Raw genomic sequence first — 19,836 nt, 5'->3', positions numbered from 1 at the left:
ATCTGCTATACTACACATATACAAACTACTTTTTCACTGCAATTTCATTTTAACTAAGGTAACTAACAACAAATTAAATGTGTACTGTATAACTAAACACTGGTCTGGTGTGAAGTGTTTTCAACGTTGCCTTTCACCATAACCAATGTCAAATATTTGCATCAATCGTAATAGGTAAAATCTAGTTTATATATAGCTTTTTATTTTTTTAAACGTACTGTGACAATGAGAGCCTGAGAGAGCAAGCGTGTAAAGTCAAGAAGGGGGAGTGAGCATGTCTGATCATGTGGGAGTGACTGGGAGGTTGACTATAAACTGACCATGGATGCAGGAGAACCCATTCCCTTCGGTGTTGCAGTATTTTGTGGCAGTGAGAGATAATGAGGGTGCGTAGCAAAGTATAAAGAGGAACAGCAAGAACTCTAGAGAACTACACACAAAATCAAGGTAGGTGAGTGAAAGCCCTTTCAATTACAATACAATGTCATTTCTGCTTTTATCATCTTGAACATGCAAAGTTTATTTTTCCTTTGCCCTGTACATTTCACATTGCAGAGAAGTTGCTCTTGGAGGAGAAGTGCGGATCCAGTATTTTTTCTAATTTCATTTCTGCTGCTGCCATTCCCTTTAGAGGTCCATTCTTCTACAGGACAACCATTATGATGGAGAAAACTGCATTGCTGCTCTTTTATTGCCTCTTCATGTCAATATCGGGATCCCCACTATACCCGTCCATCAGGTAAGCGTTACCAAGCTCATCTCGCTAATGCTGGACAGTGTCATTGTTAAAGTAATTTGAAATTCCTTTCATTTCTTTTTTAGAATATTAAAAGACTGTTGTGATTTCTTCTGTGACTTTGTGACTGAAAAAATGTACCGTGAAATAAAATGTTAGGAATACAGTTGAATACATCACTATAAATATTTCATTGGCAATTCTCAGGTTTGGCCAGAGGGACACATCCATCTTGATGACATCTTCTGCCAAGAATCCAGAGCAGATAGAAAACACAAGTTCTGCCCAAGAGAGAACAGACTTGCGGTCAGCACCACACTCCCCTGTGAAGTATTAGATGAGTGAGATGGATTGATTTGTGATTATTTGCTGTAGATGGAAAATGTTTGAATTTGATAAATATAAGAAAACAGCAGTTTAGCTTTCAATTCAATTTTTTTTAATTCTAAAAAAATATACTGCCATTTACATTTGAGCTGCATCTATTGTTTATTTATTTAAACACACTTGCACTGATGTAAATTTGGAAAAGACAAAATTTGAAAGCTGTAATCTATTTTGTATAGTTCAAAGGTCAGGACTGTAGTGCATGACCAAACCATTCTACAAGCTAGCTTCGTAACAATGCTTTACCTCCAAATAATTTAAAGAAAATGTATTATTTCAGGAGTGCATATGAAACTGTTATCTCTTTGTGTTCTCAATATCAAAGAAGTCGCACTCACTTTTAAAGCTATTTCATAATTTCAGCTTGGGCCGCCATGCTGATGCCATCTTTACAAATAGCTACAGGAAAGTGTTGGGCCAAATATCTGCTAGGAAGTTTCTTCAGACCATCATGGGCAAACGTCTCGGGTAAGTTAACAACCTTCAAAGCACAACAGAGGATATTATTGCGCCATCGTATGACTGTGACACAATGAAAGCCGAATCACTAGCATTCTTTTTCTAGAGACGAAAGTGCGAGCTATATGAAACGCCAGTCGGATATCTATGAAGGAACGTACAAAGAAGATCTGACGTCCATTCAGAGCAATCAGAGATACAGAGGACTTGATGAAATGCCATGAGGCTCAGGTAAACAGTTGTGATACTGCACAGGAAATGGCATGTTAGAATTGCTCTGACTCAACTCTTTGTTCGCTACAGACTGCAGAGAGGAGAGGACACAGATACAAACTGGAAGAAGCATGTATGAAGAACCATTTTTGTTTTGTGGTGTGCCCTGAGACTTTTCTACTTTGCTCAATAAAGGTTGCGAAACACCTGTTCTGGAACACTCATGGTCTCCCGCCACTTTTGAAGTAGCATTTTAATTGTCATGATTATACTGCCTTCAAAGTCAAATTTAATGAAACTGAATAAACAACACTAAGTCAAACATTTCCTCGCCTCCTAGTTCCAGATGCAGGTGGACGATGTGAAGGAAACACAGACCGAAAAACTTAATTCGCCTCCATTTCTTTATTACTGAATAAGAAAAAATGTGTTCTCAAATATCGCATGTGTTGTGAACAATTTAACTTGGGGATGCAAATTTGTATCAAATACGAAATAAGGTCAACCTTGACACACAAACAGTTGGTAGAATTTGAAGATCGGCTGACATGTCGATGAGCAGCTGAGACACACCGAGTATAAACTTTGCAATGGTAACGGTAATGTCTCAAATGGTAATGTACAAAAAAAAAAAAAAAAAAAACTTAATTCCACCAAGAAACCACAAAAACAATCATTTAAAAAAAAAAAAAAAAATCAGAGCACACTGACAACACCAGCATGTTGTACAACACGTAAAAATAATCTCACAGGAAGATGAAGTGCAATGATCAATAGCATTACAAAACAGTCGGATCTCAAAGACCTTTGAAGCGTTTCTCAATTTCCTTCCATTCAGCAACTCATTCTTCAACCGTTAAGACTGTTCCAAAGTGTGACTGATGGGATGCATTGTTGATCGACTCCAAGGGGGGAAAACGTGTGCTCCTTCAGTGCCTGCCTTTAATGTCCTAAGTTTATTTTTTCTCAAGTCTGTGGGAAGAAAAGGAGAGTGCGTTTATACGACTGATATCAGCCAGTTTCTCTTGAGGAGCGAAACACACAAGGGGGTGGGGGGTAAAGAATGTGACAACTAAACGGAACATGCATTTAAATACAGAATCAGAGCAAAAATAAACCACAAGTCGTATCGAGGATGCAAACAATGCTGATGACTTTGTCTCACAACACAGCAATCTCAATTCAGTTATGTACAAAATGGCACAGGTGGAGTGTAAAACCAATGGAGGGAGTAGTGCAGTGTGGACATGGCTACACGGTTGTTGTAATGTTCACGGAGTGATTAGTGCAAAACAACAAACGAGGAAAAGGCTACGTCAGGATGAGTGAGTGTGCGCGCTACACAGCCACGCATGCCGCCAGCCACTCTACGGATGCAGATGCACTGCGGTGCAGACTACGTGGAAGTTCTTACTTTGGACTGGGAGCACAACCAGCTCTTTTGTTACAAAAGCGGCGCTTTATCGGAGGCTCCTATACTTTGCCAACCGACTACTTTGCTCGGCGGCAATCCTGAAAGAGGAGTAAAGAGACAGCGGCATGTCGATAAAGGCGACCAAGATGGCAGAAATTAGAACAATCCTCAGAAACACTTCATTAGTTGGAGTTGCCTACTTGCGTGAAAAGGGTTAAAAAGAGGAAGCAGAGGAGGAAAAGTGAAGCCAGGGAAATATCTTCAGGGCAGTGACTCAAGTGACAAATTGCTCACTCAAGAGACAAGAAATTGCCCACTCACACTCATCTCTCTCGCAGTCAGGTGTCTTCCCTGAGGAAGCGCATGGCTGGCACGAGCCACAAGGACAGCACTTTTCACTATTTTGGACCAAGCAACTATGGAGAGGCCTCCGAGCGCCAAAGTACTTCATATCTGCCCTCTCGCTCAATCTCAAGGATCAGAAACTCTCCAAGAAATCTTTTGTCTCAACGCGCCATCGATACACACCTCTTCACAGCTTTCTGCGCCAGCATGCGGTTCCCGGCCAAGAATGTAACAGCACCTATAATCGCCAGGTACTTAAGAGTCTGGAACATGTTCAAGTGGGTCCAGTAGACGTACATCAGGCCCAGCAGAGCTGGAAAATAAAAATAATAATTAAAAAAAAAAGAATAACTTAATTAATAACCCAAGCATTTGACACAGATTCTGCCATGCGTAAATTACATTTATACTTCTGAATGTACTTTAAATATATAAACGAATCAAATGAATGCATCGCTTTTAAAAAGGAGAATGTTGGGTTCTGGCCCACACGAAGGTTTCATTAGCAAATTGACTAAATTAGGCACATATCATCAATGCATTCTAAGTGCCACACTAAGCACAAAAAAAAAAAAAAAAAAGTGCCGAAAGCACAATCTACGGTTTTAAAAAGCGAGACCAACCTGCATGCCCAACATGGAAGAGAAGGGTGCTGGGAGAAAAGCTGAAGTTGGAAATGTTTGCCCCGAGCTTAATCCACTGCAAAGACAGGAGATATAGAACGGTGTCATTCTTTTCACATTGAAAAGATGCAAAGAAAGCAGTGGGAAAAATGTTTTCCAGTTTCCTATGTAAATCTCTTATTCTATCAATAACCATCAGTGAAAACCACAAATTCTGTCAAAACGAGTATAGTGGACAATCAAAGTATCAATTCAGCTGGCTATCTAGCAACAGATCAACTCCTGTCAGTTAACCCGATAAGCATAAAAATAAGTTCTGGAATGCACTAGTACTACCAGGATGAGCAGAAGCAGGAGTGGCGACAGGACGAGTGCAGTGAAGGCGTTGGAAACGACTGTTGGCGGCTTCTTCTCTGGTTCCCTGAATAAATGCTGCAGAGGCAGGAGAACGTTTACTAAGACTGCCTGATGTCATTTGGAAAATGAATGACAAAAAAGCGGCTATACTTGGATTTCTGGCTTGGGTACGTAAAGAGTCTTAGGTTGAATGGTAGCCGGGGCGTCCTCGTCCACAAACTTCAGGACAACATCAGCCTGTGAACAGCCCGAAGACGAATAAATGTCAACACGCCAGGCATGGTTTGCGAGACAAGATTTTTAGTGTGCGCTGACGACACTCACCACATTCCACATGATAGGGTTCTCCAGAGTAGCATCCCCAACCATGAGGTAAAGGGCATAAGTACCAGAGATGAGGGCGAATTCGGTTTTCCGCTCCGCTGCGTCCAACTCAAACTTGTACAGACCCTTGGCGTCAGGCTCGGCAACAAAAACAACCTCTTGGCCCGTTTTCTGGTTGTGCAGTCGCACAAAAGTCTGGGAGAAAGAAAAGACGTTGCAAATCTCGAGGGACTCTTGGAGGTAAAATGTTCACGCCCTGCGGCGAGGACAAACCTGATGGGGCGTCAGTTCCATTCCAGTATTGACGTCAACCAGCTGGAAGGCCATGGCAAAGTTCTGGTGACTGTCTGCGGTGAACGAGCTCTTGGCTTTGGAAGGATACTGCACCCTGGATCATATGAAAACAACAATTAGTCGCTGGCTAGCGTCCAGTGAAAGGAAAAAGGTGTGTCTTGGTTTCTGACCTGGTGGTCTTTGTGCCAATGCTCTGGTCTTTATCCACCACAGAGAGGTCCATATTGGTAACAGCCACCTCAGTAGACACCTTCACCTTAAGCTACACGGCATGACAACAAAATGGCAAATAAAGTCGATTGTATCGAATGAGAACGCTAATGTCATTGAAGTTCAATTAGGGCTATACACAGAAAAATGCACTTTTATTGTCTATGGCCGCTTGCTTTGCAATTTGACAGAAACTCACCTCGACGTGATTGGCAATCAAGCGGCTATCACCAGTCACAGAAACCGTGAACTGGTAATATCCACTGGCCGGTTGCTGGGACATGAAGTTCAGTTCAAAGACACCGCTGAAACGCAGCAAACAATCATTTCACACAATATGCTCGACTGAATTTTGCGATGCATCATCCACAAATGTTATGGACACCTACTCATTGAGAGTGAATGGTGCTTGGCCAAGAATGACACTCTTGGAGGCCATAGCGTACGCAGATTCCACTTGCACGTTGGCTGAGGCCAGAGGCTGAGACATGACGTCAGTAACAAGGATCTGGGTATGACAAACAAAATGACTTGAGGTAATTCAACAGCAGATAAATACTGCGGCGGCATCCTGCTGTTCTACCTGCAGGGTGGGCTGGCTGTGCGATACGGTGGGCGGGCCGTGAGAGTTGACCACCACCGGAACATGAAAACGGTTGTTAGAGAGGGTAGCGGCAGCGTTTGCCACGCTGAAGGCCTCGGCCAGAGAGTCCCAGGACTTCTTGCTAAAAATGGAGTTCACCAGCTGAATGACTTGGTCCTGGGGGGGGAGAACAAAGTCACCTCAGAATTTTAGCAACAAACATATCGCCACCAATGACTAATTTATCATACCTGTTTGAAGGGTGGCTCTACATTCACATGATCTGACAGGGCATACGCTGCAGTTACAAACGTGGCGGTGGCCTCGAGACCCTCTTCGAAATGAAGGAAGATACCACCAAGATCATCTAAACGTGCGGTCAGATCCTGAGAGGAAAAACGGCACATGTAGACAAGTGCCACAGCACCACCTTGTGGAGGTTAAAGACCTCACCTCAATTTCCTCAAGTATTCCTTCAAGTTCTGCATGTGGAGAAAGGCGGGTGGCTGTTTGCAGAGCTAATGTAATGCTGTCCAAAAACACAAAAATAATCAGATTCTAGAAAGAAAACAAAAAACAAAACACATACCAAATCTAACGCAACTTACGCCACAACATTGTCCTCTTTGTTGATGCGAGCTGTGAGCGCGCTGACGACCTCCTGAGAGGTCAGAGGGAGCCCCAAGGAGCTAATCGCGCTCACGGCCCGGTGAATCTGAGACATGGTGGAGTCTTCGCTGACAGTAGCCAGAAGGATGTCTCTGGTTTCATTGCTCACAGGGATCTAGGAAGTGTCAGAAAAGGAACCTTTGCAGCATCTGCCACATTGATGTCACAATTTGAAAATGTCTGCTTTTGCAGTTTTGTGGCAGTATGTGTTGGCCTTTAAGAATAATTACTTTTTTTTTGCACTTTGATATGTGAGGTAATACAACTAATGGAGGCAACAAAGGAAAAGTGCCTTATGAGTCAATAGCTTGCACCTTTTAAGCATTAGAGAGAAAATATGACTCCATAAAGAGATATAGTTGTCTGGAAATGAATGAGCCTAGGTTATGCTCTCATACCTCACATCCAGATAAGGCTCGGCTGGTCTCCGCTGCAAAAAAGATCGAGTCGACACTGGAGGGATCAAGCTGGGACTTTAGGAACTGGCATACCTCCTATAAAATAACCATACAAGAAATTTCAAATCACAAAACAAAGAATGTGTTACGCGTCTAACGACGGGCAAAGCGTCCAAGAGGATAGAAGAACGCTTTACGTGCCTTGTGATCAGGAACACTGGCTCCAAGACTGGTGAGGCCGACTACAGAGTAGTAGGCCGACTCCAGGTCTGTGAAGGACTCGCTCAGGAGATTTTGAAGTCGAGCAATATCGGGGAGGGAAAGATAATGACCTGGGGTTAGCGTCTGAGCTCCAGCGAGAGCCAGACTGAGGACCAACCCGAGAAGCCCTGCGAACACACGCAAATAACCTTCATACACGCTTAGGATTGTTAAATTGTGAATTTATAGACACAACGATGCTTTTTATTTTGTCGCCGCGCACTCATTCAGACGTTGGCTACACAGTAAAAGCTAGCTAACTACAGTAGGAAGCGGCGCTTTGATACAGAAGCCCGTGCGCTAATTTTCTACACATTCAGCACAATGCAACATTTCATTGTATACATAATACGATGGCTATTAAATATTTGAGAAAGTACTGCAATGCATGATAAAACAATGATTCATTCACTCACTGATCAGTTGCATGTCTCGTAGTCTAATGCAGCGTCACCAAAACGGACGATTGTTTCCGGTGTACTGCTTGACCTGCCAAGATTGACATGTCATATCCGGTTTGCGTTTCACAATAATGCACATTGCGGGGCTCTTCAAATCATTAGATTGTTATTCAATCACTGGATGTGTTGAATTTGATGACATTTTGAAATATCTCTTGTAGAGTTGAGAAGCATTCGTCATTTTATTCTGGTTTTGTCCATGTACTGTTATTTGGTATTTTTAAAGATTTCAGCAACATTCCATATTCATAGGTCGACATTTTTGCATAGCAAACTCTATTGCGTTTAAGTGTATATATACTGTAGGTGCACACCGTTTTGACAATATTAACTACCAAATGGAATCATATTTTCTAACATTTGCTCAAGTGACCAAAAAGACACATGCACACATATGCAATGCAAAACCATTTTCATTGATTACAAAAGTATCCAAGCATTATTTTCTTAGTTGAATGTTCAACTATATTTCCTGACAAAAATGTTTGATTGCTATTTAGGTGGCATTTGGAATTAGACAAAATCTAAAAGCAATGACATTTCAGTGTGTCCCTGCAGACGTTTTCAATTTAAGTTACACAGTAAACATGTTGACTACTACAGTAAGTTGTTCCAACATGTTATAACATTTACAAGGCGCGTACAGTACTTTTCTTCACAATGGTACAAAAGCAAACATCAGAGCATTCTGTTGTGTTTGTGTAACAAGTTGGTACAAAGGTGCGAGTAGTCTCAGGACAACACCAGAGTTCTGTTTGCATTGTGTTATTTTATGCCGCGCAGGAAGCGCCTTGCTTTCTCCGTCATAATGAGCTGATCTTTAGTTTGCCCACATGCGATGGCCTCCCAGTCTTTGGACATCTAGCGAGAAAGAAAAGGATGGCACAAGAGCATTCGACCATATCAGATACTTTGACAAATTAAATAAACAAATTCAATACATTTTAATTTATATAGCGCTTTTACAACAACCTACCTGTATTGAGGGCACGACGCTGGGAAAAATAGCGCAGTCACTTGGCCCCAAAAGAAATCCCTGATTCAAAATATTTTCATGATTTTTACGGCAAAATGAGGAGTTAATATCAACTCTTACAGGTTCCTCCTGTAAGCAAGGGAAGAAAAAAAAAGAATCATTATATTTATGTCAAAATGGCATCCAATTGTTTGTTTTTTTAAGTGGTCACCTTGATGCAAATTTTGGCTTCAGTCTTAGATTTGCGTTTGGACTTGGGCATTACTTGGCAGTCATCTAGTGCCAATGACTTGCGAACTTTCTTCATTGGAGGGCGATGCTAGGAACAAAACAAATCAGCAAAAGATCAATTATGCTTTCTGCCTAGGTTAGAATTTCTAAAAAAATAAATAAATGAGCCTTGTCAGAGGCCTTAGAAGAAGTTACACCCCTACTCTGAAAAAAGTTCATATGTGATCAATAAAAATCATCAGTTACCACAGCTTTGCGTCTTTGCTCAGGAACAAATGGAAGTTCCAACGCCAAGTCAGTACCCACATCTCTGAGGATCACTTCTTGAATGTCATCCTCAAGGTTCGGCGTCTGAGGCTGAGACAACAGAAAAGAAGGTACAGTATGCAATATGTATGCCAGGCCAAAAAAAACCAAAAAAAAACACTGAACGCGTGCACACAAACTGCTTGTGCTCATGGTTACCAGAGGTCGGAGAGGGCCGTATTTCTCCATGGCATTTTTGAATGGTGTCGGAGTGCGCGGCATCATATAGAGCTCAGACTTGCGGTTGGGTGTAACAAATCTACAAGCAGACAGACAGTGAAAAATATATCCCCCCCCCAAAACAATAAGCACATCAGAGCTGAACCCTTACACAGAGTTGATTGGAGTCTTGTCCCTCTGCAGCGGTGTGGTCACAGTGGTCTTCTGGCTGCACACTGGGGTGGATGTGAGCGATGGGTTCTCCAGGTCGTGAGTGTCCTGCTTGGTCCACAAGTTCAGGAACTGCGGCAACATTTGAAAGTGAACACGCGTTGACCCTTTGTGGACAACAGCATCAGTAGCCAGGGGAAGTTGACTTACTTGAGAGGGTGAAAATGGCAATATCTTGACCGGTGTGCTCTTTGGTGTCACTAAACCATTAGCATCCGGAGACAAGTGTCTCCGACTTCGATGATTCAATATGGATGGAGGCGTGATGCCGCCAGGGGAAATGGGTATGAGTTCTCCTTTGCTCGATTTGCTTAACTCCTGAAGGGCACTGGCTTCCAGACGGAACTGGTGGCGTTCTGGGCTTGGGTTCTCTTCAGGCAAGTCGAACGCTGCGAGGTTACACCAGGCATCAAGGTCCTGGCATACAAAGAAGCATGCTCATGGGTTATTCATACGGCTATGAAATTCCTTGGAAATCAGTATTATAGTTTTGTTTTTCCCCCCCCCATATAGAGTTGTATATTTTCAATTTAATACGACAAAGGTATAACTTGGAGTGCTTGTCGCATGGCGTTCAAATGTAATATCACGTATTAGTGAATACTACCGCGTCCACCATGTCCAGGACTTCCTTCAATGCTGGCCCCGTGGGGGAGAGAAAGCCAGCGTTGTCCACAACCCACTGGGTCTCTCCTGTGCTGCCTGCCTCCGACAGAGGACTTAAACTGTCCTTTGGTGAGGTCACGGCCCGGGAAGGACCTGCCTCGTCATCGCCATTAACGGTGCTTAGGGCTGACATTTCCTGCGACGTGTGAAGACATTTAGTACGCTGACAAATAGTTGATTAGGATTATTGTCAAAATATTGCAGATTAATTTACAATACAAGCGACAACTGTACGAGTAGCTGCTTACTAGGGTGTGCGTTTCCCGCTCAGAGTCGGGGTCAGCGTGATCTTGAGAGCAACTGGGCATCTGTGCAACCAAAATCACAATATTAGGAGGCTATATAGTAAATACGAATGTATAATAATATATGTATTACTCTTAACGCCAACCACCTGCAAATCTTTCACGTGAGCTAGCAGCTCTTCAACCTCACGAGGTGTAAAATCTTCTCTTGAGTAGAAGCCCATTTCGACTTTGCGCTTAATGGTTGCGTTCCAGTGATTCTTGACTGCATTATCCGTCCTGTTGGATAATATTTGCAGAGGATGTGAAAACGCCTTTGAGAAAGGCCACGATTTCAAATTGCTGACCACGGCAAAGTTACCTTCCTGGCAAGAGCTTTGCAATCTCAGCCCAGCGATTTCCAAGGAGACAGTGAGCCTTATAGATGATGAGGTCCTCCTCGGCCGTCCATGAAGACTTCTTCACGCAGGGGTTGAGATGGTTGTGCCAGCGCTCTCGACACTGCTTTCCTACCCTGCCCTTCAGATGCTTGGCGACCAGACTCCATTGTTTGTTACCATAGAGATTTACAAGCTCTATGACCTGAGTAACACAATGAAAGGTATGTGGCATCCAAGAACCCTTCCGTCAAACTGCATCCCAAATAACCTACCTTGTCATCTTCTTCTTTTGTCCAAGGGCCTTTAATGAGGTCAGGATCCAAAACCTTAAACCAACGATGCTGACATTGGTTTTCGGTACGATTCTAAACAAGAAAGAACCAAAGTCATTCGGATATCAAGAGAACCTTGCACACAATAGATCATTAAAAATAGGTCAACTCACTGGGATATGACTGGCAACATTTTTCCAATCATTCTGTCCCAGTTTTTGAACCAGCGCCTTTAGCTTGTCATCCTGTAGGCAGGCAATCCAGAATGTTCAGTCTCACGAAAAAGTCTCAAATTAAGTAACAAGACGTTATTATACTCAAACAATGTGAACGTTGTGTCAGATCACCTCCTCCAGTGTCCACTTGACTTTTACTTTGCCACCATCTTTCTGCTCTGCAACATCTGAATCGGTGTCAGGATTCTGGTTGTCTTCCCCCTCCTCACTGTAAAAAACAACAACCCTAAGCTTAGCTAAACAGTACTCTAAGAACACAAACTAAGTGCTGCAACTGCAGAGTCTCAAGCTGTGTTAAAAGCTAAGATCTCCACACTATTGCGAAGAAGAGTCTGCAGGATTTTTTCCCACAATATCATTGGCTTGCTCGCTAGAATGAAGGCCAGAGTTCTTTGCAAAGGCTGCTAAAAACTTTGGGGTTGACAGATTGCTATTACTAATAGCCAGGGCGCACTTTAGGAGAACCTAAATGTTATATGGCTAACCACAACTTCAAAAGTCATCAAAGAAAGGCTCAAAGGTATCAAAAATCATCAAACAAATCAAAAGGCATCACACGAGGCACACAAACAGAGGTGTCAACTGATCGAGCTGGGTGAAAAAGTTGAATACGCCCTGGCAGCACACGCAACTTGCAAACTTCGTCTTAAATCATAAGTCAACAAATTGGCGTTTGGATCACAGAAGAAGAAGAAGAAAAAAAAAAAAAACGAAGTAAAAGCGAAACGATCGAGCCTGTTATACGTGCTGGTCCGGCCCGGAAAAGGCGGCAGACACAGCAGTAATGAGGTCAAATATGCTCCTACACAAACTAACTCATCACGTTCGACAACCAGATGAGTCTTGTAACGTCAACACGTAAAAATTGTCGGGGGTCAAAGAAAGGGTATCGATGATACAGTTCGGCTAATTTCAATAACAACAATCGGCATCTTACCCGCGCGGCCACCAGGACATTTCCCCCCGTTTTTTCTCTTTGCGATCCAAATGCTCGTCCCGCTGCCCTTGCACGTCATGTGCACAAATGTTCGGATTGGGTTTGGATGCACTGCCTTCACGGTACCGTCAGAAGTTGATTTTGTTTGCAGAATTGCTGCTGTTCCACCCAAGTCTTTAGCACAGAGGCGGCTAACAGATCCGCGCCCGCCCGCCTATCTGGTCTGTCCGCGCTCCTGGATTTCTATCTCGCGCCCTTCCGTTGACGTTGAACGCGTAGTGACGTCATGCGCAGTACATATGCGCGTCGACAAAAACGAGATAAAAATATTTGTAAATATGAGTAATTAGAACCGTTATGCAGACAAGAAGATTTGGTAAAGACTGTGACCTATACTAATAAGGAAGTAGCTGCAGTCAGAAAACATTTATGGAATGCACCAATGATTTTAATTGCTTTGATATTTACAATATATTTTGCACTTTAAAGTCCATAAAACATTGAATTCATTTAAAAAAAACATGGTGCTTGTTGGGGTGAACAACAAATATGCCAACATCAGCACAGAAATGGGAGTGTTTCTTTAAAAAAGATCCAGAAGGGGTGAACCGCATTCTCAGAGTTGACATCTTACTCCTGAAACAAAACAACTCCGAATTAGTTCAATACTTTAATGTACACTAGATGTATCTTTCTAAGCGCTCTCACTTGATTGAGTTTCTTGAACTCTGCAACTTGGAAGAAAATGTGCTCCAATATGTGCTTAGCATCCCTGTGCTCTTTGTCCAACTTGGGAGTCACGCCGAGAATTTCACCGCATTTCCTGATGTAAAATTCAAGGTCGTCATCTGTGCCTATGAGCAGACCCAGACAATAAAAATGTAAGCATCATCCCTTTCAACATCAGCCTTCCGTCCCTTTGAGTTCAATGACTAAACTTACATTTATTGGTGAGCTGAGCTAGGCGTACTTTCTCCGAAGAGAAAGCTTCATCTAAGTCAAAGAGGTCCAGCCCCGGTGGCGACAAATCGCTCAAGATTGGAGGAAAGACCTGGAAGGGAAAATATGCTAAATCTGCTACCTTGCTCAAACTGCTCTTTTGAAATTAACTTGCAATGACAAGGCATTCAGTTGAAGAAAAGTAGGTACTTCACTTTTAATTCAGTCAACCTAATGAAGAATGAATGATTAAAGCAATGGAAAAATAGCATCTGCAGCCAACAACATAAAATTGTTTCTAAAGAGAACAGTCCACGAGGTTGATGAGGATCTTGGTAACTTTATGAAAAGCCCAGAGTGCAACTCCTGGTTTCTGTCTAGAGCTGTTGTCCTTTTATCACCTTGGAGGGGTGCTAACGTTTGACCAGTAAATTGACTTTTGCATGCGTGTGTTGGCAAGAGGAAGACACACATAGTACACGCTGACACAAACACGTTCTTGTTGGACCGCTGTTGATGTTCCCAACTGCACTAATTAGTTTCGCTGCTGTGGCCCATGTATACAATATGTGCGCACACGTCTGTAAACGCACCAACACAGCTAACAGTGGGGGAAAGTGCATCTTTTTCTAGCTTTGTTCCTGTGTGAGCAAGCCTGGTTTTAATATATAGGACACGGAATGTCGACTAGATACTCACAGCGGGTTGCAACTGTGGCAGCGGGGTCTCAAACTGTGGCGCAATTAGCTGAAGCGGCTCTTCTTTGACATTGAGATGCTTATACACACTGTGGAGAACAGACAGAAGGCAGTCTGGAGTGCCGCAACACACAAATGCTTCCAACGCCTTTGGATTTTACCTGACGACTTGGGGCAAAGTGTCCGTTGACAGACTAAAAAAAGAAACATCCAGAAGAGAAGTGAAGTCACGGGGGTTTTCGTCGCCCTCTTGGAAGTACTGCGTGAGTTGTTCTGACAAGCATCCGATGTGTGGCAACATGGTGTAATCTGTGATCTGCATTGTGTTAAAAAAATATACGTTTTCAATGCATTTCTTGTCATGGCGTGGTCTTTTCCAACCGAATCGCACAGACTCACCTCTGGGTCTTCTGCATCAATCTGATTCAGCTGAATATTATCAGTCATGAGCCACTGGAGCACGACACCCTGTCACAACAAAGTAGAACAGTACAATTACCACAACTCATTTTTTTTTTTTTTGCTTTCTTCTTGGAGGTTTTCCTCTGGAAAACTGCAATAAACTTCAGCTGCACAGTTGACGTGTGCTATGCTAAAATCAGCTGCCATTTCTTATTTGATTGCATATCGGACATCATAGTAAGAATTTAGGTGTTGCCAAAAGCCAAACTCACCAGAATTTTACTATTCTCCTCTTTGTCGATGAACTGATCGTTGAACATGTGGCAGGAACCGACGACGACCAATTTGCCTTTCTCCTAAATAAGACACGAGAAATCATATTAACTGCACTCTACGGGTCCAAAAATTGGGTACAAAATGACGAGACCACTTGCTGACTTTTCCTTTATAGAAGGCCACGACAGGCCGGTGGAGGGGGAAGCAGATCGAGCCGGTGGAAAGCATAGCCACAGCCGGTTTGATCACGTTCAGGGTGGCACCGTATGGGTACACAAATGACAGAGCCCTGCAGGAATACAGAAAGGCTCAGCGTTAAAATAAATGTAGCATTCAATGGAAAAGATTTCTAGCCAAAATCCTTTACTGTGTGTTATTTCCAATGTTGTCATCTTCAGTTATTCCTGCCGTTGATTTGCCAGCAGCCCGGCTGATCTCCCTAAACAAGGACAATGCAGATTTTGACAGTGCAAATAAATTCACATGATATAAACAATACACGTTAGATATATTCAAGGATGGTAAACAAACCTGTTCAACACACCATCAGACACAAGTGCTTCCTTAGGATGATAGTACTTGTAGTACCTGGTCCGAAAAACGGCATCTGTCGTATTGCAAATCAACAAAACCGCACATGGTTAGCGATACCATCAAGTGAAAAATGACAATTGGCAGAGTGACAAAGTAGTTTATGTTCATTATGCACCGTTGTTAACCATAATCCCAAATTCTTCCAGGAGAAAGTTGATGTTTGTGTCAAATTTCTTCTCTCCTCCTTCTCCAAGCATGACCAGGATATTTCCTCCATCATCCAGATAGTGTTTCAGTCCTTCCAACTGAGAGAAAACAAAACAATTAGTGTGACAGTATTATTTGGTTTCTTTTTCCCCCCACTATCGCATCCATAAGGAACAATATATATTGTGTAATCAATTTTCTTTTGAGAGCCAACCTCAGATGCTGTAAACTTCTCTCTCGGGCCTGCAGTTATCCACAACTTGACACCGTTCAGTTTGTCCGATGACAACTCTTCCTTCATACTAGAATAATCATTTATCACAGAAAAAAAAAAAGTTTATTTCAAGTCAGCACTTTTACACAGAGGACAAAAAGTCTGACTCACTCACTCACCTTTGAATTTTCCATTGAGTCCTAATGTGCTTTTGCATGGTTTTGTACACGCTACTGGTGGTAAACAACTCTCTTTTGGAGGCGTTGAAGACAACAGTATTTTGCGGTTCCTTTTCCATGATGATGACTTTAAGGTTCAACAACGATACATGCTATACAACACTAGTCTTCGTAAACATTCCGCGAAAGAAATGTTCGCAAAAGCAAGAAATTGTTAAACAGAGATGCAGCTCATGATTAGCTTCGAGGCTAATATGTTGCCATACGGTAGCTCTAGATCTGCAAACCAATGTATCTTCTCAATTCCACCTACATCATTATCAACGTGGCGACGATCATTAACGCGAAAACTGTTTTAATCGGCAAATGTAGCTATCCAAAAGAGTCACTGTCTCAAGTGAACTGTTGGAGAAACCGGTTACCATGTACGCTACTAGCTTAGTAACCGCTTCTTCTTCGTCTCATCCCGTCAGGTTGCCAGATCTGATCGAAAGTTTCCAGGCACAATATAACGTAAAAACCCACTGACGCAAATTGGGGGGCGATCTATCTAGTAACTTGTGTTTAACCCGTCGTAAAATCAATACGTGCGTAGAAAATTCGAAAAATTTAAATGCTGGAATAATAAAGCTAGAAAGCCGACCAAACTGACATCTATGGGCTTCCGTACAACAAAAACACGCTCCAAATACTAGATCAACAACAAACGAATGGTTGAAGTTTGTAAAATACATTTGAACCCGTTTTAATCCATCCATAATGTTCTCCGCCCCCCTCTTGACTTGATGACTTATTTTGCGTCCAGCTGGGTCAATTAGCAAGCATCATCAGCAGTTTAAAAGCCATCTGAAGCTCATGACAAGCTAACTCACTGGCTGCCAGGGCTTGAGAAAACATGGACAAAGCAGTGCTTAAAGGTAAGATTTAAATGTTTTATCCTCAACCGAATCAGTCCAAATGAAGCTTTCTCTCTCTCCCTTTCTTTCATTTTAGACACGACGAGCAGCTTTGACTCTTATTCCCCATCGGAGCTTGATAGGAAGTTCTTTGGGGAGCAGAGTTTGCCTTCTGGGTTGTCACTGGGCCAGACGTCAAGATCTTCTTCTCTCAGCATGTTGACTGATCCAGCATCTCAGTCCCAAGCAAGTTCCCCCAATGACTTGAGCAGCCAAGGGAGTGAAAAATGTCCCCTGCCATTCCAGGGCAAGTCGTCCACTCCCTACATCTTCATGCAAAAGCAGAAAAAAGTTTCTTTTGACCAGTCATACAATGACCTTACTGCCTCTCGAATGTTTCTGGATGTGTCTATGATTAATTCGACCAGCAACAGTCCAAAACTCGGCACCGAGTCGAGCACTCTGGAGTTATGGAGTCCCAAACTGCTACCTGAAACGCATTCAAGATCAGAAGTTTCTCCCTGACCTGATGAGCTCACCAAGAAATGTAGATTTTTAATCAAATTGTAATAAACGTTTCAAAGTTGTTCAAATGGACTTTTCTTCTTCTCCCTAACAATGTAAACATGAAATGTCCCAGTAAATTTACCTGACATAAAACATCAGATGTGAACTTTTAAGAGAAAAATTCTTTGCCTCAGTTACCTTTTCAGCAAGTTTATTTGCATCATGTAGTTTTAGACTGTTTGACTAGTAAAATGTGATAAGTAGTAGTCTGTTCAAGTGTGATACCAAGAGAAATCCATTGCTCCATAACATTGCCTTTGTCAAATCTTGCCATTTGGAACCATTTTATTTTTATGGTCCGGTAATTACTAGAGCTCAAAATTTACAATTAAATATTTTAGTGTAGTAAATTCAAATAAATAGGGAAGGAATGGATTCACCAATAAATACAACTTGCAAAACCATGTGCCTATAGTTTGCTGGGCCCAGGAACTTCTTTGATTCTCAGAACACCTTCCTGGGAACAGGAGGCAGCCAGCACCCCATCTCTTCGCCACAGTCGGCCTTGGACTAGTCCTCTACTTCCCCCTGTGTGACCAAATGTTAAAAACATCTAAGTAAGAAAATTGAAGTTTGAAAATCATTTACAAATCTACTACTGATTACTTGTTGGACAGAACGTGTTCTAATGCAAGCTAGAGTAGCAACCAGTAGAATCATAAATACTGGTACGCGATGAAAATGCTGACCTGCCCACGGGCTCTCGTACTCGTACAACATCCACTCATCACTGCGGAAAGTGTTGTGGAACCACATGGCGTGGTCCAGAGAAGCTGAGAACTTGACCCTGAAGTTGGGGTATGGCAGTATTGCGGTGGCCAGAAAGGCAAAATCAGACACATAGGCAGCCACGCAGCAATGCAACTTCATGTTGCCTTCACCTGTACAAAAAGACACAAATCAAGCACAGCACAGTTCCTTTAAAATACACCGAACATCAACATTGGTTTGATGATCATGATGATTCAGACAACTTTACCAATGTGTCCTTTGGCTCGCACCCAATAGAGTTTCTTCGGTTCTTCCGCGACAAATCTGTAAATTTGTGGAGGGTTGACTGGCTTGATCTCAATCGGGACTTCAATTGCCAGCAATCTGTTAAGGCCTTGTTTTAAATTGTCAGCCAGGCCCGGTTTACTGAAAGAGTCAAATGGACAAATCATACATGAAACTTACTTTCAAATAATACTTATGTCTCTTTTTAGAGGATGAAGATTTACAAAAAGAAACTTTACATTCCCAAAAATGCATCATAATTTCATTTTTAGCAATACTCCATCGTGAACAAGTAATGCTAGCGTTGTAGCTCCACGTGTGCTTTTTGCACCCTCTGGAAATATTTTTATTTTTTTGTCAACTATTCAGTTTTCTACCTGAGATAAAGTTGGATGAGTTCCTCCACAGTAAGGAGCTCTTCCGGCTTAGGGACCACCGGCATAGTAAACTGGTGTTGCAAGGGGCTTGGCTGTAACCTTTGGAAGGACGCCTGGCAGATGAGTATCGGCTGCCCGTGCTGGATGGCCTTCACAGAGCGCACTGTAAAACTGCGACCATCTCTTGTACGGTCTACCTGGTACAGCACTGGAACCTTGGGATCCCCTAACAGAAACAACATCACTTTTAAAGGAATTATTTCATTTTATTGAATGATTTAATCATCTTACCTGCTCGCACAAAGTAGCAGTGTAGGGAGTGAGCATACAGATGATCACTGACAGATTTGGCAGCAGCAACAAGAGCTTGACCAATGATTTGTCCTCCAAATAAACGCTGAGTCCGGGGTACCCAGTGATGAGTCCCCCTGAGGGAAGGGAAAATACATATTACAATTGGAATATTATTACTATTTCACATGCTGTGTGAGCATTTATTCGCTCTGTAACAAGTGCGCTCAACGGACTTGGGTGGAATGTTAATTCAGCTCAAACTCTCTCCAGCACTGCATTAACACGAACGTTTTTAAACATTTTTAGAAATAAGTGAAACATTATGTGACTGGATAAAGAGCTGTCAACGTGCAACAGCCAAATTACCTGTACAGGTCTACGTCGAGCGTCTCCACGTTTAAAACGCTCGTAACAAGGACGCTTCTAAGGTCCGGGCTGCTTTCAGGCGCAGGACTACCAGAGTTTGAAATTTCATCTTCTAGTGACTCTTTTGAAATGGATTTTGTTGTAGAATCAGTAGCACAAGCGCGATCCAATTTTTCTTCCGCCATGTTATTCGATGTAACTTCCGCTTGGTGCGCAGGTCCAGCATAACATTGGCTGCGTGCGAATAGACTCTTTGTGACTCCTTGCAAAGTCACTTTGCGTCCTGTTTGTGGTTTTTTTTTTTTGTTTTGTTGCAAAATTAACTTCATTTTGGTTTGGTAGTCCTGCTCTAAATTGCAATTGTTCTTTACTTTCAACTGTTACTACAAGCAGTTCCTGACACCAAATTGTGTCAGAATGTTAACTGAACAATTTGTAGTTCTATACTGTATGTTTATATATTTGCTTTTCAAAAATGTCGCGACTTCTGGTTTAAAATTCAATTTGTGGTTCATATT

At 42.4% G+C, this 19,836-nt stretch overlaps 5 protein-coding genes across 10 annotated transcripts; 1 reads left to right on the top strand and 4 right to left on the bottom strand.

Annotated features, from left to right (window-relative positions):
* The first annotated feature begins 332 nt into the window (after positions 1-332).
* Positions 333-2,167, top strand: ghrh (growth hormone releasing hormone). Of its 5 annotated transcripts, none has more exons than XM_037251647.1 (6): positions 333-447; positions 632-739; positions 944-1,042; positions 1,487-1,591; positions 1,689-1,813; positions 1,886-2,167. In XM_037251647.1, the coding sequence occupies exons 2-5, from the start codon at positions 660-662 to the stop codon at positions 1,804-1,806; spliced, it is 402 nt and encodes a 133-aa protein (XP_037107542.1). In that variant the 5' UTR covers positions 333-447; positions 632-659; the 3' UTR covers positions 1,807-1,813; positions 1,886-2,167. The 5 variants fall into 5 exon arrangements, with proteins under 5 accessions (XP_037107542.1, XP_037107546.1, XP_037107541.1 ...); XM_037251651.1 differs by having other exon boundaries at positions 556-739; positions 1,893-2,167; XM_037251646.1 differs by having other exon boundaries at positions 556-739.
* Positions 2,168-2,181: 14 nt separating this feature from the next.
* Positions 2,182-7,769, bottom strand: rpn2 (ribophorin II). 2 transcript variants are annotated; one of them, XM_037251628.1, is made up of 18 exons: positions 7,690-7,769; positions 7,214-7,401; positions 7,013-7,108; positions 6,554-6,729; positions 6,399-6,474; positions 6,197-6,331; positions 5,946-6,122; positions 5,752-5,870; positions 5,562-5,667; positions 5,323-5,414; positions 5,132-5,246; positions 4,859-5,053; positions 4,685-4,771; positions 4,514-4,609; positions 4,178-4,253; positions 3,738-3,867; positions 3,210-3,307; positions 2,182-2,767 (listed from the first exon to the last, which is right to left on the bottom strand). In XM_037251628.1, exons 1-17 carry the CDS (start codon positions 7,700-7,702, stop codon positions 3,256-3,258), a joined length of 1,929 nt encoding a protein of 642 aa, XP_037107523.1. In that variant the 5' UTR covers positions 7,703-7,769; the 3' UTR covers positions 2,182-2,767; positions 3,210-3,255. The 2 variants fall into 2 exon arrangements, with proteins under 2 accessions (XP_037107523.1, XP_037107524.1); XM_037251629.1 differs by lacking the exon at positions 3,210-3,307.
* A 360-nt stretch (positions 7,770-8,129) lies between these two features.
* On the bottom strand, positions 8,130-12,621 carry mybl2b (v-myb avian myeloblastosis viral oncogene homolog-like 2b). Its single transcript, XM_037251630.1, has 15 exons — positions 12,374-12,621; positions 11,548-11,644; positions 11,374-11,445; positions 11,201-11,293; positions 10,910-11,130; positions 10,698-10,827; positions 10,552-10,611; positions 10,245-10,466; positions 9,788-10,054; positions 9,579-9,709; positions 9,407-9,506; positions 9,188-9,298; positions 8,922-9,029; positions 8,711-8,839; positions 8,130-8,595 (listed from the first exon to the last, which is right to left on the bottom strand). Exons 1-15 carry the CDS (start codon positions 12,391-12,393, stop codon positions 8,500-8,502), a joined length of 1,857 nt encoding a protein of 618 aa, XP_037107525.1. The 5' UTR covers positions 12,394-12,621; the 3' UTR covers positions 8,130-8,499.
* Positions 12,622-12,795: 174 nt separating this feature from the next.
* Positions 12,796-16,298, bottom strand: ift52 (intraflagellar transport 52 homolog (Chlamydomonas)). Its single transcript, XM_037251641.1, has 13 exons — positions 15,823-16,298; positions 15,644-15,731; positions 15,398-15,527; positions 15,220-15,295; positions 15,056-15,127; positions 14,851-14,977; positions 14,685-14,768; positions 14,410-14,478; positions 14,172-14,326; positions 14,012-14,099; positions 13,316-13,424; positions 13,082-13,227; positions 12,796-13,009 (listed from the first exon to the last, which is right to left on the bottom strand). The coding sequence occupies exons 1-13, from the start codon at positions 15,939-15,941 to the stop codon at positions 13,004-13,006; spliced, it is 1,269 nt and encodes a 422-aa protein (XP_037107536.1). The 5' UTR covers positions 15,942-16,298; the 3' UTR covers positions 12,796-13,003.
* Positions 16,299-17,419: 1,121 nt separating this feature from the next.
* acot8 (acyl-CoA thioesterase 8) lies at positions 17,420-19,532 on the bottom strand. Its single transcript, XM_037251642.1, has 6 exons — positions 19,319-19,532; positions 18,950-19,086; positions 18,659-18,884; positions 18,265-18,422; positions 17,975-18,166; positions 17,420-17,813 (listed from the first exon to the last, which is right to left on the bottom strand). The coding sequence occupies exons 1-6, from the start codon at positions 19,501-19,503 to the stop codon at positions 17,695-17,697; spliced, it is 1,017 nt and encodes a 338-aa protein (XP_037107537.1). The 5' UTR covers positions 19,504-19,532; the 3' UTR covers positions 17,420-17,694.
* Between the last annotated feature and the right edge of the window lie 304 nt (positions 19,533-19,836).

The sequence above is a fragment of the Syngnathus acus genome, chromosome 5, assembly GCF_901709675.1.
Source record: "Syngnathus acus chromosome 5, fSynAcu1.2, whole genome shotgun sequence".
Lineage (NCBI taxonomy): Eukaryota > Metazoa > Chordata > Actinopteri > Syngnathiformes > Syngnathidae > Syngnathus > Syngnathus acus.
The sequence above is the reverse complement of the archived record's forward strand: the minus strand, read 5'-3'. Positions and strand labels throughout refer to the sequence as shown.